General features: G+C 53.1%; 6 protein-coding genes across 6 annotated transcripts; 4 read left to right on the top strand and 2 right to left on the bottom strand.

The window, feature by feature from the left end:
• Positions 1–2696: 2696 nt before the first annotated feature.
• Positions 2697–4271, top strand: LY79DRAFT_621799 (prenyltransferase and squalene oxidase). Its single transcript, XM_060562062.1, has 2 exons — positions 2697–3199; positions 3264–4271. Exons 1-2 carry the CDS (start codon positions 2833–2835, stop codon positions 3887–3889), a joined length of 993 nt encoding a protein of 330 aa, XP_060421244.1. The 5' UTR covers positions 2697–2832; the 3' UTR covers positions 3890–4271.
• A 3033-nt stretch (positions 4272–7304) lies between these two features.
• LY79DRAFT_586049 (uncharacterized protein) lies at positions 7305–8756 on the top strand (the record flags this gene model as incomplete). The annotated part of the gene is made up of 4 exons (XM_060560577.1): positions 7305–7760; positions 7814–8224; positions 8295–8673; positions 8734–8756. The coding sequence occupies 4 exons, from the start codon at positions 7305–7307 to the stop codon at positions 8754–8756; spliced, it is 1269 nt and encodes a 422-aa protein (XP_060421245.1).
• A 169-nt stretch (positions 8757–8925) lies between these two features.
• On the top strand, positions 8926–9297 carry LY79DRAFT_503499 (uncharacterized protein; the record flags this gene model as incomplete). The annotated part of the gene is made up of 1 exon (XM_060553399.1): positions 8926–9297. The coding sequence occupies one exon, from the start codon at positions 8926–8928 to the stop codon at positions 9295–9297; it is 372 nt and encodes a 123-aa protein (XP_060421246.1).
• Positions 9298–9932: 635 nt separating this feature from the next.
• LY79DRAFT_534580 (muts domain V) lies at positions 9933–13424 on the bottom strand. Its single transcript, XM_060556442.1, has one exon. It carries the CDS (start codon positions 13331–13333, stop codon positions 9974–9976), a length of 3360 nt encoding a protein of 1119 aa, XP_060421247.1. The 5' UTR covers positions 13334–13424; the 3' UTR covers positions 9933–9973.
• A 157-nt stretch (positions 13425–13581) lies between these two features.
• On the bottom strand, positions 13582–14274 carry LY79DRAFT_534581 (uncharacterized protein). Its single transcript, XM_060556443.1, has one exon. The coding sequence runs from the start codon at positions 13912–13914 to the stop codon at positions 13741–13743; it is 174 nt and encodes a 57-aa protein (XP_060421248.1). The 5' UTR covers positions 13915–14274; the 3' UTR covers positions 13582–13740.
• A 230-nt stretch (positions 14275–14504) lies between these two features.
• LY79DRAFT_664970 (uncharacterized protein) lies at positions 14505–14876 on the top strand (the record flags this gene model as incomplete). The annotated part of the gene is made up of 3 exons (XM_060562993.1): positions 14505–14529; positions 14589–14650; positions 14754–14876. 3 exons carry the CDS (start codon positions 14505–14507, stop codon positions 14874–14876), a joined length of 210 nt encoding a protein of 69 aa, XP_060421249.1.
• Positions 14877–15326: the final 450 nt, after the last annotated feature.

Below are 15326 nucleotides of genomic sequence, written 5' to 3' on the forward strand. Positions count from 1 at the left end.
ACAACGGCGCCTCCGTACCCGACCGCCGCGCAACACGGACATAGAAAGGCCGTGTGTCCCCGTGGTGTAACGGAGTGAATGAGTAAGTAGATGGTGGAGCGATCTAGAGGGAACGAAGCGTGGTCGGAACGCTGGCAAGACGAGACAAGGGGGCAGACAAGAAACGGAGGAACAGACAGATCTGGCATGATGTGACAGGTCGCAACACTCCCTACACACCAATCATGGTCATGCCTTTGCATGGTACGACTGCACGGGCACACCAAGTCGACCGGCACACAACATCCGCCGCCTCAGTCTCCGGTTCGAATCGTTGCGCTGTGCATTTTCAACATATTGCTGCTACAGATTGCAGGCCAAAGCCTTGTCTAAGATAATCGCGTCATCAAGCTACACTAGAAACTTAGGCCACAGGATCGCTTCTTCGGCAGAGTTTATTATGTGAACGAGACGACGGGTCATGGCGCAAGAGTGTAACTCTGCTTAACTATCATGTACCCGGCGCATTTACTATACTGGCTATTTTCCTGGCATTTAACCCGAAGGCGGCAGTTCGGAGGGGTCAATAGAGACATATCAAGGACGCGATGCCGTCCAAATTCCTCATCTCTTGACAGTATGCTTTTCTCCGCAACGCGGCTCGTCTCTTGTGCATCTTCGACCCGCACTGCTGGGCTGGTGCCCATGACTAAGGGATGGCCAGGACCGAAAGTTTCGGAAAGTATTAATTGCTGTACATAGACACTGCATGCGTTCGCTATACCCTGTGGACGGCAACGTTTCCTCGATGGCCGTCAACTTTGCGACAAGACACGAAAGTCTCGCGACAAAGGGGGGCAGTAAAGTACATTGCGAGTTTCTACAGATCACGCACAGAGGTCGCACCAATCGCCCGCGCAAAGTCCTCACCGCCGCCGTACCCAAAACTTCCACTGCATCGCCACCCCGTTTGTCGGCAATTGTCAGATGCGACTGGCTGAAAGGTATTTCAGGAGGATTCGCTCAATAGGAGCGCAAGAAGCGGATGGTCTCGCAAGAACAATCGATGACTATTTGCGTATCGTTTTCATCGGAATCCAGTTCGGCCTGTCCATAGTGCTAACTCCAAAGCTGCGGTTGCAACGCCAGATCACATAGCGGTTGTACAGGTCAGCTAACCAGGCTCTGAGGCAAGACATCCAATTCGGTGGGCTATAACCATCACCCGGGGAGCCTGCAGAGTAAAAATGACCGGTTAACTAGCAGAGTGCCCTCGACAACATTCCGGCTAGCTGAGTACACTCCGCTTAGTTGAGTGCTTCACTCACGATCTCGTCCATGCCCAAGGGACGGGTCAAGATTTTGACAGGGCCAGGCTAGACATGCGTCCTAGCTAGTGCGAAAAAGGATTGGTTCAGGCACACGACTGATGACTCTGAAACTCGGTAGTGTTTCCTCGACAAACGCTGGCCAAGCCCCGCGGTGGTGGACAGGATGCGCTAGATCGTAGGACATGGGACACACACACACACACTGTCATCCACGTCCCGAACGGTGCCGGGACGGGAGAGACCCGGGAAAACTGGTATGCGCACATGGGCAGCGTGGCAGTGGCTCTGCCTTTCCCCTTTCCAGATCTGGATCTCGTGGCCAGTCCCAAGTGGCATGTAAAAGTTTCTTCATGCTGTACAGAGGAGGCATCCGTCCTTATATCCTGTGTGCGCAGATTCGAGCCCACGTGTCGTTTTTTCCCCCCGGTCGTGACGAGGCCTTTATGGCCCATGCCATTTCAAAAGCAGTGCTCGATGAAGTCATGATTTACTCAGGGGTACAGGTCTATTCTGGGGGTCGAGCCTGCCACGGCCGTCCGTGGACGGCCGTGGCCCTCTCAGTTTTCCGGCAACTTAATCACACTTGACGTTTTTTTCCCCGATCCCCGGACACTGATGATCTGGGGAGCCGGGGTTACTTAAATAATCTTTAGCATCATAGTCTAAGAATAAAGATACAGAGCCCTTGCCGTCGATCTTGAAACCTAATAGGCTTCCTCGCTTCCTCGCTTCCTCGCTCTCCGGCGTAAACATCTGTGGAGTACGGCGAATCGGCCATAGACGTCTCTCCGAAACAGATTCCCCATTCCACGAGTGCAACCCTTGGTGACGGACGAAAGAAACAAGCCCAGAGACATGGTATTGTCCGGACAAGGGCGTCGGCCGGTGACTATATTCCCGATGCAAGATGTGAGACCGTGGCAGGATATCACTCACCACAATGCGTTCGTGATCCAGTTGTTCATTTCAAGCATGACGCCTCGTATTGGCGCATTTCTGCGCGGCAGCATGGCTGAGCCGAGGACTTATTCCATGGTACACATTCCTCCGTAGTCTCCAAAAACATACTGCTCTGCGGCCATATGATACCTAGCACGCGCCTTGAGAAAAAGCCTGTATTGAAGGAACGAACGAATTAGAGGAGTTGTTTGCAGACTTGCTCACCACTAGAAAAATCCAAGAGCTTACTGCAACGAGGGATGCCATCGGGTGCTGTAAGGGAGGTGAAAGAGGTTGGACGATAACTTCCTATCAACAGCCGGATATTACAAGGTTCTGCGATGGACTTGCCAAAGGCGCTCGGGCAATTAATTGGCTTGGAAGCTGCCCACTGCGGCGCAAGTATCCTGGCCCGGTAGTCGGCGGAACCTTCCGTTCCGGGCCCATCGGATATCTTACCTAAGCGATCAACCTCAACTATTCGATAACTGCCTCACGTGGAGAACCTTCAATTTCGGGCTTTTCGATCGACTCAGTATCTTCTGTCCAGTCTTGGAAATTAGGACAACCGGGTACGGAGACCATGTCAGCCCGATTCGAGAACCTACCAGATGAGCTCAAGCTGGCAACAGCGGCTCACGTGAAATACGTTCAGAGTCTGGACACGCGCAGGGATGAGTACGACTACTGGCTGACAGAGCATCTGCGCCTGAACGGCCTTTACTGGGGCTTGGTTGCGCTCCATCTACTCGGACACCCTGAAGCGCTTCCCCGCGCCGAGACCATCGACTTCGTTCTCTCGTGCCAACATGAGAGCGGAGGGTTCGGGGCCGCGCCCGGTCACGACGCTCATATGCTGTATACAGTTAGTGCTGTACAGATCCTGGTCATGATCGACGCCCTGGATGAGCTGGAATCGCGCGGCAAGGGGAAGGCGCAAGTAGGCAAGTGTAAGTATCGACCATACCACTGAGGCTTGAATGGCACGGGAAAGCACTGACACGCCGGTGGCAGTCATCGCGGGTCTTCAGAACCGCGAAAGCGGCACGTTTGCAGGAGACGAATGGGGTGAGGAGGATACCCGCTTTCTCTATGGTGCACTGAATGCCCTGTCTCTCCTGGGCTTGCTATCGCTCGTCGACGTTGATAGGGCCGTACGGCACATCGTTGCATGCACCAACTTTGACGGCGGCTACGGCGTAGGCCCCGGCGATGAGTCGCACTCCGGACAGATCTTCACTTGCGTTGCGGCGCTCGCCATCGCGGGGCGGTTAGACCTGGTCGAGACGGACAAGCTTGGTCAATGGCTCAGCGAGCGGCAGGTCGCAGGCGGTGGGCTGAACGGACGGCCCGAAAAGGACGAGGACGTGTGCTACAGCTGGTGGGTATTGAGCAGTCTGGAGATCATCGGACGCACGCACTGGATCGACAGACAGAAGCTCATTACCTTCATTCTCAAATGCCAGGACCAGGAGCTAGGGGGCATCTCGGATCGGCCCGGCAACACGGTCGATGTGTGGCACACGTGCTTCGGCATGACGGGGCTGAGCCTGCTGGGGTATCCGGGGACGGTAGCGGTTGATCCAGTGTACTGCATGCCTAAGCCAACGATCGACAGGGTGCTGGGGAGGAAGCCGTAGTGAGTTCGTGATGGAATAGGCCACTTGGGATACCGACGAGACGCACTGCACAATAACGATGCCAGGAGACATCACGATACACATACCTCTTGCAATCTAATAACCTGCTATTCCGAATCTTGACGGTAGCAAGGATACAAGGCGAGAGAAGAGAAAAAGTGTTGGCTTCTTTCATAGGCTCCGCGGTCACCTTTTGCGATTTGCCATGAGTTAGCCTTCGAACACTTCCAAAGCTATGAGTGTAGTGTCTGGCCCAGATTACAGACTGGGTCGAACGCTCTTAATGGTGCACGAATTACCTTGACTCCATCAACTTCCGTTGCCCCTGGTGCTTAACATATATCCTTATCCCACTGCAAATCTGTTTGAGAAGCAAACCAAACCCTTCGTTGAGTGTGGTACAGATTGAGCCGGACTGTTGAATGCTTCGGTAATCCCCTGCATATGCTTCTTGTTGTGATGATATGCTCAGAGTAGCAGGAAGATGACCACATCCCAGGAGGATACTGCCAGTGATTTACAGCATCTTCTCCATCTTCTGTGTGGGGGCGGGAGCAGGCAGTAACGACTAAGGCCATGTCATTCGATCGCTGCGAGGGTGTATCATTTGAAACCTCAATAACACATTGAGCAACCAACGCGTTTCCTTCTTCTCGTCCTTCATCTTACTCTTATTGCTTCACATTAGTTTTCTTCATTCAAAGAACACAGTACACTGATCAAAGATAACAACTACTAAGAGTCTTGAGATCTTGAGTACACCACTGCACCACCATACCACGCCACCACCATGGGGCAATGTTGCCGCCCGTTCTTGTACCAATCCGACAATTTCTGGTACAATGTCACGTGCTTGGCACTCTGTGTAAGTATCTTATTGTTGTCTTGTCGCGATCTTGCAATGCCCTTCACTAAAACGTCTGCACGTTCGCCAAGCGACCAACTGACCTTGACGTGCTCCTTTCTTTTCCATCCAGCCACCGCAAGAAACAACCCCCTTTTCTCTTCCTCTCACTCACTCTATCCCCACGACTCTGTCAGCCTTCTTCTATGCACTTGGTAGGGGTCTTGAGCTTATCTAGCCTCTACTTCAAAAACGCGCAACAATTGCTGTATTGCAAACAGTTGTCAACACTTGCGTCTCTTGGATCACTTTCTGTTCTATTTCTCAGGATTCAACGTTATTCAGGTTAGCAAAGTTCTCCAAAGTTCACATCTACGGTTTCTCTTTTCTTTTTTTAACGCGTAAACACTCTTACACTTCTCAGTAGTGAGATCAATTGCACATCGCCACAATCTAGGTACCTTGGCTCACAATACCTTCGTCCAGGCCATCCTTGAACCAGGTATGTGTTGAGTTAATTCCATGTACTTCAAATTCTTGCCAACGTCAATGCCCGTTCCTGCGTTCTTTCCCTTTCCCCTTTTTCTCTTCTTCGTTGTCAGAACTCACACCACCTTCCACCCTATCACCTTGTGCGTATTGATTTTTGGTCTCTTGTAAGCTTCGAAATCCTACCCGCAGCATCGCTTTCAGGACCTGTGTGTCTTATGTTGGTCGCTTTCAATGGCTATGTTCCTTGGTTTAGCGAACAATGGCTTGATAGGCTTCAGTGAGGCTATCACGGGTCATCCAAGTTTTCCTAATTCTTATCCTACCACAAGCATCTTTCGTTGCATCCCTCTTCTCATCGCAACATTTGTTTATCGTTGAGCTATCTGCTCTCTGTCATCGCATTCATCTTGCGTACACTTTCCTATTATGGCTTTCATTGCAATATAATCCTAGTTGCACTTTCATTGTGTATTCTGGATAGCAAGAGAGCCAATTGAGGTCAGACCGTGCAAGGCAACTCACCTCCTGATACACATCAAAAGTGACGAGGGCCATCTTCTCAAAGCACCTAGATTTACCCTCTGAGCGCTCAAAACCTTTGCTACCTAAAAGCAGCATGAGCTACTTGGACACCGACCTTTGACCCCTATCATTTTACATTGAGTAGTCGAGGAATGCCGACAGCTACTGGAGCACTCGCCGGGCATGGTCTTTGGCTGATCCAGAGCTTCCACCCTGAGCCTTCTGCTTTTCTAGATTTCCTTTTCTTTTCCATTTCTCTCCCGCAAAAAGATCTTAGGATCTTACCCACCACTACAGAAACAGATTATTATTATTATTTGTTTCCCTTGCTTATTCTTCATTACAGAAACCATCTAATTGCTTGGATTGGCGACAAGGTTTGCGGGCCAAAAGAATACAGTCAAGCAATTCTGGGGGCTCTCGCACAGAAGTCTTGCGAACTCAATCAGTTCATTCGGTCAGTTTCCAATCCTTCAGTTCGCTCGTGGAGAGCCGGACCTTGCTGACGAAACAATCATCTATTAGATCTCCCGAATCCAACCTATCACTTCCTTGTCGGCACCTTCCGTACCCAACATCCGACCTCAGAAGTTATTCTCGGCTTTTCAAGACTTTGGTAAGTTGACCGTTCTATGTTTCGGCGGATTCGGATCACTTTCAGTACATCACATGTTCAGTGGGAGAGGAATACCTTAGCCGCTGTCAATTACCGCTGTTCTCCCTGATTTTGAGAGGCCTCAGGTTTGGGGCTTGACTACCTTACCTGCTCTAGCGTGTCAGTGTATAACGGCAACAACCCCGTCCTGTCAGGTGACTGACAAAAGTCACACTCTACTCTTCTCTTCCACCCATCGGAAAGGGCGATCGTTGCGACTCCCTTCAAATTCAAGTTCAACTGCTGACAGAGCGACTACAGACAAGAACGGCCAGCGTGCAAGTGGCCCATCGACACCTATTCCTTCCCGCACCTGGAACTCGACCATCATCGTTCCTTCCGTCTCTCTCTCTCTTTTATTTCTTTTTTATTTTTTGTTTTTGGAGGAACAGGACCTGCTGCTACTATGGATAGCATCATCTCCTGCCATTTCAGAAGATGGCGCCCAGACGTCAAGCAGCCCTTGCTGCCGCCGCCGTGAGTACCTCCCCTTTCCTGGGTCAGCTCTGCCACTCCCTAGGCCGGAACACCCATCCTCATCAGCGTACACGTTCTTTCGTCGGATGTTTCCACAGCGATATTCCTCCTCCATCACTGCCAGAGTCCTGTTCCATTGTCACCTCCCACATGCACTGAGCTCTTCAGCGTCACTCCTTGGCTTCATTTGCTGGCTACTGCCCTTCCCACGTTCACTGGGTCTCGGATTTCTGTCCTTCTTTGCCTGTAATAAAACCATTGGGAAAAGGATTTCCTGCCCTTCGTTTTGTGTTTTGGTTACCTGAACAGACAAGCCCGCCCTCTGTTCTACTCGTTCTGTTTCAGCCATGAAGAGACAGCCAGTCAGTAACGACTGACATTTGCATGTCAGCAATGTTATTTCATTGCTAACTTCGGAATAGAACATGGCAGCTGTCGCAGCCCAAGAAGCCAGTGTCGAAGCCCTGACCAAGGCGCCAAAGGCTCAGGTGCCGAAACCACAGGCACCCAAGACCTTGAAGATCAGCAAGGCCCGTGGCAAGTCGACTGCTACCAAGTCAGCTGGTCTGAATATGTCCGAGGCAAAGTCTTCTTCCAGCTCGTCTATTCCGCTTCTCTGCGTCGTCTGTCCTACCAATCCTCACTTCTCGGACGTCTCTCACCTTCTTACACATCTCAACTCGAAGGGCCACCTTCAGACCTTCAACGATGTCAGGATCCGCGCCATCACTGACCTTTCTGCCGCCCAAGCCATCTCCACGTATGAAAGGTGGTACAACGAGCATGGCCTTGAGGCCATGCTCGCGGAGCGCCTAAAGGTCAAAGATGAAAGATCGAAGGGCACCCCGACAGGCAAGCGATCCGGACAGCCAGTACCTCAAGTAGGGCATCTCTCAATCAAACCTTATCATTCTTGTAGGCTGACTTCGCATAGAATCTCAAGAAGAAGAAGAAACTCCCCCTTCTTGTCAAGCGCGAGCCCGGCAGTGACGCCTCCTGGACACCTCCTCCGACTGGTGGACTCTTTGAGCAGCAGGCAATCACGTTCTACGGAGAACAGAACAACAGCCCTGTCTCGACTCCAACCGAAGATGTCATTGACTGGACTCCAGATGAGCTTGAGTCAGCAAGACTGAAGGGAATCGTCTGGCCGGGTATGGGCATCTTTGATGCTGCAACCCCTGACCAGAAGAAGAAGAGAAACCAGCGCAAGGATGCCTCGGTGCTTCAACAGATGGAGCTATCTTCTCTGGCAATCACTACCACCGAATTGGTGGCGAATCTCGATATGGAAATCGCGAGAACCCGCGATGTCTATGACGCACCGTCAGTGGAGGGAACTCCGGTAAGCTCCCATAAAATAACTTGCTCGCGGGATCTGACCACATACTGATAAGTGCTGAAATTTTGAACAGATCGCCAAGTCGAAGCGCCGCCAGAAGCGCAGCCGTAACGTTGTGGAGGAGGAAGACGACGAAGCTTCTGAACTCCTTGTCAAGTCAGAGCCTATGGAGAAGCCTGCTCCACAGGCATCTCGTACTATAACTGCGCGACACAAGAACCACAACGCCAAGAAGGAGCTGGCGCTTGAAATGGATAACGAGGATCTATCGGAGAAGTTGGATGCCACGAGCGACGCCGCTAGCCTCGCTGAAGTTGACGTTGAGCTCGATGAAGATCTTGATGATTCTCCGTTCGGAATCGGATCTTCCTTGAACAACCTGAACCCCCGCCAATTCGCCAATCATGAAGAACATGACGTCTTCCGTGATGCCAGTCGTGGACTCGTTACCCGTAGGTCTCGCTAAATTGCGTAGCTGTGTCTCAGTGGCTGACTCCAGGGTAGGCCAACAGTTCTCTCAGGAGATGATGGATGAAGCTAGGTCTTTTAACCTTGACCTAGGAAAATTCAATGAAATGGTATATTGATGGCCCCTCTTTTGCAGATTCGATGTCCGCAATCGTATCCCTCTCCGGTCGATGAACGCGAACTCGAATCCGAGCTTTAATTCTCCCACTCCCTCTGCGAAGCACTTGACGAACCGAATGTTCAGAGGAAAGGAAAATAACCATGGCTTGCAGGGACAGAGAATGACAGGAGACACTTATGTCTTTGGTGGTGGCAACGGCCACGTGAACCGATCCATAATAGCCAACTCCAACAATCAGATGAACCAGCTCAGTGTGGCCGACCCCAACACCACGGCCAGCCCCTTCAATAGCTACCAGCAACAGCATGAGATCTTCTATCAGCAACCGTCTTGGGGATATCCGATGGTCGCGCCAACCGTGAATACGAGATTCATGCCCATCAATGGCAATACGACCCAGCCAGTGTACTACACCACCCAATTCGCCTTCAGTGCCGGCGAGAATGATCCGGGAAACGGAGCAAATGTATTCGGGGATGATCTCTGAGAAAGAAGAAGTCGTCAAACGAATTCCATGGACTGAACGGGCACCAATAGGCTCTAAGATGAGGAATTCAGGCCGATTAGTATCTGCTCTCTGACCCTTACGGAGTCAAATCATCATCGTGGTTCATGGAATTCTTCTTGGTCTTTCGATTTTACTTTTATTTTCTTTCAGTAAGCTTATATTGCTAGTCTGTCTTGTCTTCAGTGACTAACGAAACGCAGTTGTTCGCGGTGTTCGAGTACACAGGCAGACTTTTGCTCGCGTCCTCGACTCATCATCGGCTGATCTCTAGGTCCTGGGAGGGAGCAATGCGGGTTCCTTCGGATATTGGGTTCGACCGCAGAGTGTTGCCTTGTCAGGACGGAGTTTGCTACGAATAATAAGGGTCGAGGGGAATTACGCCACACACTGCCAGGCCTACAAAATACAAGCCAGGCATCGGAATTTGTGGTGGGCCATTCATATACGGTGACACTGGACTGAGAGTGAACTTCCACCGACTTTTAGGACTTTACCCTACAGCACGTTTTGATTCGGATGGAAGAGAAACATAGATAGCACAGTTTCATTCATACGTGGCCATATCGCGCCAAGCAGATACAACAGGCGTGGCTTCGTAGAATAAAGAAAAGACATTCAGCCTACTTTGTTTTGTTTTATTTTTGTGATACTGGTGCTAGAGTTGCTCTATGTTCGAGATTAAATGGTCAAGCTGATCCGGTTGGTTCTCCATCACCTCAGCAAGGAGACGGGCTGTGCCCCTTAGTCTTCGCGCTGCTACGTCTTGCTCCATTTCGCGCGACTTTTGCGCGGCCACTTCGATGACCTTGCGAGGTATCCGGGCCAGACGTGCGACGTTCAATCCGTATGACCTGTGCGCAACGCCCTCTCCGACTTCATACAGGAAGGTGATTTCCTCGTCGGCACCCGCGCCCTCACCGCCCTCGTCCCCGTCTCCCTCCTCCGTCCCAGCTTTACGTGTCGCTGTGAAGCGCATGTGAACGTTCTTGACAAGGCCCTCGCCGATGCCATCGGCCAGGCGGGCGAGGTTCTGGTAATGCGTGATGAAGAGGGTGAGGCACTTGTTCTCACGGACGACATGGTCGAGGACGGCGTGGGCGATGGCGGCGCCGTCGTGAGTCGAAGTGCCCCTGCCGAGCTCGTCGAGGACGACGAGGGAGCGCGAGGTGGCGGCGCGGAGGATGCGGGCCGTCTCCGAGACCTCGACCATGAAGGTGGACTCACCCGCGGCGAGGTTGTCGCGGGCGCCCATGCGGACGTGAATCGCGTCGGCGAGGGTTAGGGAGAGCTCGTCGGCGGGGACGAAGGAGCCGATCTGAGCGAGGAGGACGAGGAGGGCCACGGCGCGGACAAAAGAGGACTTTCCGCCCATGTTGGGACCCGTGATGAGGTGCGCCAGCGGGGACGGGGAGGAGAGGCTCGTCGTGAAAGGGATGTAGGGATCCGAGAGAGTGTGTTCGGCGATAGGGTGGCGGCCTTGGGTGATTGAGATTGTGGGCTGGGTCGGGGCGGGGAGGAAGGTCGGTTTGGTGTAGCCGGGGAGGGCAGCGACGCGGGAGAGGGAGAGAAGGCAGTCAAGGGTTGCGAGGGAGGAGACTGCGTCGCGGAGAGGCTGGTATGCGTCCGCAATGGTGTGGAGGAGGGAGGTGAAGGCAGCGTCGCAGGCGGCGGCAAGGGCCTCACGATGCTGGTCACGTTCGGCGATGAGGCGGACGACGGCGGGTGTGTGGAAGCGTGAAAGCTTCTTGGTGCCCGAGATTTTGATCCAGGAAGCGGGAACGGATTTGAGGTCTGTGTTGTTGACCTCGATGAGGTACTCAATGCCCGACACGGTGACGTAGTCGACGGCTTTCTTCCGCGAGAGGGAGGAGGCAGCCTCGGAACGGTGCTCGTCGAGGGACTGTTCGACGGCTACGATACCCATTTTGTGGTCTTCAATGTCCTCGGTCTGTTCGGACTCACGGAAGAAGTTGTACTTGTCGTCCTTCCGGGCAGCCTCCGGGTTGATCTTGTCAAGGTACGAGACGACCAGGTCAAGGATCTGAGGGAGGGAGAGGATGGCAGAGGAGATGAGCGGAGAGGTAAAGCCCGTGGCATCAGCCGACTTGACAGTCGAGTATTGCATGGCAATACGTTGAAGTGTTTGGAGGACGGAGAGGAGCTCTGGACGGGTGCATTTGCCGTAATAGATGCGGATCAGACTGCGCTCGAGGTCGGTCTTGGTGCCGGACAAGAGGGCCACTAAGCGGTCGACCTTGGCGGAGGATTGCTCGTCGACAAGTTCCTGGACGGCGGCGACGCGTTCTTCAAGGCGGGAGACGTCGAGCAGCGGCCGGCCCACCCATTTGCGGAGCAGGCGCTGGCCGAAGCGGGTGGTCGTCTTGTCCAGGGCCCAGAAGAGAGAGCCACGCTCAGAGTGGTCGGTAGCATTGCGATAGACCTCAAGGGCCTCAAGCGTTGTTCCGTTTAGGAGCATATGCTGGCGTGCCGAGAAGCTGGTGAAATTCTTGGTTAAATCGAAGACGTGTTCGAGGCCATACTCCTTAAGATGGTTGATCATGGCGGAAAGGCAGATAGTGACGGGTTCAGGGAGGTGGAGGATGCGCTCAAGGAGAGACGAGGCGGCGGCGTCCGGAGTTTGCTGCAGCTTGTCTGCGTAGAACTGTGTGATGTGCGAGTATGCCTCGGCGGCCATGGTCTTGGTGCGAGGGACGCGCTCGACACGGCTGCGGTCCCCAAAGACATTTGTGCTGCTCCCAGAAAGATGTTGCACGAGCTTATCGGATCCCTTGGTGAGGTCACCGACGATGACGAACTCGCAAGGGGAGATGTGAAGAAGCCGTGTCTCGATCTCACTTCGCATGAAGCCATCCTCGAAGGTGTCGTAGATGATATCCCCGGTCGTCGGTTGCACGGCAACTATGCCGACCTCGACCTTCTCATCCGTGCCCTGCCCATTTGTCGGGGTCTCGGTAATACACAGTAGGTAGCCCCCTGACGGAGCACCTCCATCGCCACCGGTTTCCAACTCGCCATTCTCGTCGATATAGGTACCTTTGGTGTAGACGTTGGTCAACTTGCGGATGAACGGTGCGTTGCGGTTGTCACCGGCCTTCTTGAGAGCAGCAGTCTCGATCTGGCGGACGACGCCGACCTTGTGGCCAGCAGCGACGAGACGCTTGGCGTGGACTGGCAGCCGGTGTACCGGAATGCTCGCCGAGGCAAACCGGTCCCAGTGCGCCTCCGAAGGGTGCTCGTCGTAGCGGTACTTGCCCGGAATGCAGACGATGCTGAGCTCCTTAGCAGCAATGCGTGCGTCCTCCCCAAAGAATCGGAACTTGTAGCCGACCTCGACGATGAGCACAGTGTCGAGATGCTTGCGTTTGATTTCGAGGAACTGAAGCTCCATTGGCGTGAGCTTCTTGTTCGCTCTTGCGCCTCCCTTCTTAGCCTTGGGCGCCGGAGGGGCCTCGTCTTCATCGTCCTCCTCGCCCTCCTCTCCATCAGCAGCTTCATTGTCGTCCTCCCTCCGCCGCCGCCAAAGCATGCTGTCTGGATGGCCCAGCTTCTTCACGAACTTGTTGTGCAGCTCCTCCTTGCGTTTCTTCGTGTATGGGTCTTCATTCTCCTCTTCATCAACATTTACATCCGAGGCCTGGCTGTACGCGAACCGTCCTGCCCGATTGGCAGCCGTAGACGCCTTGGACTTGGGCTCGGTGGTAGGCCGTTTAGCTCCTGGCGCGAAGACAGAGCCTTCCTCCTCGTCCGTAGCATCTGCCTTCTCCTCAATCCCCCTCTTTGACCTTTTGGGGTTCTTCTCTGAGCCGTTGTTGACCTTGTCTGCATCCTCTACTAGAGGTCGCTTGCGTGAAGACTCTGGCGACTCGGACGGACTCGTTCGGGATTCGGACTGGGACTTTTGGAAGGCGGCAGCAAGGCCATTGACAGTCTTGGGTTGAAAAAAGTTGGTGAGTGACTGCTGCTTCTTCTCGTGGAGTTTCGACTTAGGCGCCATGGTGAATAAGCGGGTTGGCGCTGTTTGGTGAAGACGGACCAAAAGCTACCTATGTCGGGAAGGGGTTCGTGATGTCAATTGGGAGGCGGCCCCATTTCATCGCAGAGCTGTCGCGTCTCACGGGCAGGAGCGCGTTGATAGCTTGCAGGGGCCCACTGCACTAAGCTCGCAGTGGGCCTCAACCACTACATCCCCAGGGATTGAGCCCCCTATCGGCACTTAAACTTTCTTTTTCAACAACGCGTCCAGTTTCATTTGGCGTCTTTAGCGCGAAATGCGACGGTATCCCGCACATCTTTGAAAGACTTTTCATAGTGAATCCAGCTTGGCATTCTACTAATTCTGTTCATGGCATTTCCTGAAGGTTTTCCTGGGTAGAGAATCGTCTTTTATATGATATCGGCCTGCTAAATCTGAATACTCCACGCCCGCTCATGGTGAAAAAGGGGATGTTCAGGGGCACGACGGTAGCGCACATTTACCGTGATCCCATCTAGCGTGGTGAAGAGCTGGCAGAGAGTCCCCTCGTTTTCCAAGTCGCCAGCGTTGCAGACGTAATACCGTATATAGTGCATCCTCATGCATACTGCTTTGTCTAGGTAAAGAAGGGCGAAGTATATAACCGACCAATTGACGCCGACGGAAATTCAACACCAGCCCGGCATTGCTACTCGATATACCCCACTTTCCGGGGCTCTCCCGGGGCCGCCCGTGGTCCAAGACCCGATCCAGCTTGAGGGTCGGAACGTACCCACACCGAGTGGCTCACTCATTCCGGTCCGCTTTCTTGAAAGTACCTACCTACCTAGACGTGGCTAGATATGCAGACCCCTAAGGTCAGAATTGCAATGCACTAATGGGTTGCTCGAAGCTTGAATGTCGCGCAAGGAATTAGCGCCGGGTTTAGTTAATCGGATCCAAGGATTGAAGAGAATTATCGGCCAGCCACGCTCGTGGCACCAACAGACAGGAGTGGGTGCACGTGATTTGTCGAAGGCGTGATTGGCTATGGTGCCCAAGATTAGAGTGACTTACAAATCGAGCTTCGGTGAGGTCAGCGCAGAGGGAAAAAAAAGTGGCCCGAGGTGCAGAATAACAGCCATTTCTCCAGCCTTCAACCCCCGATCGCAAACCACTTACCTCACTTCCCAACACTCGCTTGACTTTCAAAATGGCCTCCCCAGTTGCCGCCATCCGTAGGGAACCCGGAAAACGCACTCATTATCACGCAATGGCTAACATTCTCTTTTTGCAGCCTCAATCGCCACTCTGGCCGCTGCGCCGGCTGCTGCCGATCAGCAAGCCTCTAAGCCGAAGGTGCGCAAAGCCTCTGGAATAAAACCTCCAGCCCAATGACCCTACACCGAACGCATAGAATGCTGACGAACAATCCCGAGTACAGCCCTGCTGTGTATGCAAGGAAGAGAAGACTAAGCGCGACGAGTGCATGCTCTTCTCGAACGCCGCCGATCCGGCCAAGGACTGCCTCTCCACGATTGACCAATACCGGGCCTGCATGAAGGGATTCGGGTTCACGGTGTAAACGACAAGCGGATAAACTTGCCTGAGGTCAATGTGACGATAAGACTTTGTGTAATAGTACGAACCGAGCATACAATACGGCGTTGGGGAATAGAAAAACCATCACGGCTCCTTCATGACCACACCACTTCCTATTACTCCCACGTCGCAAACCGTACTCTTTGTGCCCTGTTTGTTAAACTCTGGGCACTGTGTTTCGAAGTATATGCGGCTAGCCCTGCTTGGGTCTGATACTGCCATTTATTCCGCAAACCCATGACCTCCACCTCCTTGGCTTGGTGCTCAAAGCTAGGGTTCCCTCTCGAATGCCATGCGGCTGTTTTTTTTATTGTTGATCGTAATCTTCAACGGACTAAGTCTTACTTTGAATTGGGTCCTCGGCGTTGTTGCAGCGCCATTCAGTCCCGGTATATAGTGATGGATGCTCAGCACTTGGTAAGAATACCACGAG

The sequence above is a fragment of the Colletotrichum navitas genome (genome assembly GCF_030913465.1).
Source record: "Colletotrichum navitas strain CBS 125086 chromosome Unknown LY79scaffold_1, whole genome shotgun sequence".
In the NCBI taxonomy this organism is placed as follows: domain Eukaryota; kingdom Fungi; phylum Ascomycota; class Sordariomycetes; order Glomerellales; family Glomerellaceae; genus Colletotrichum; species Colletotrichum navitas.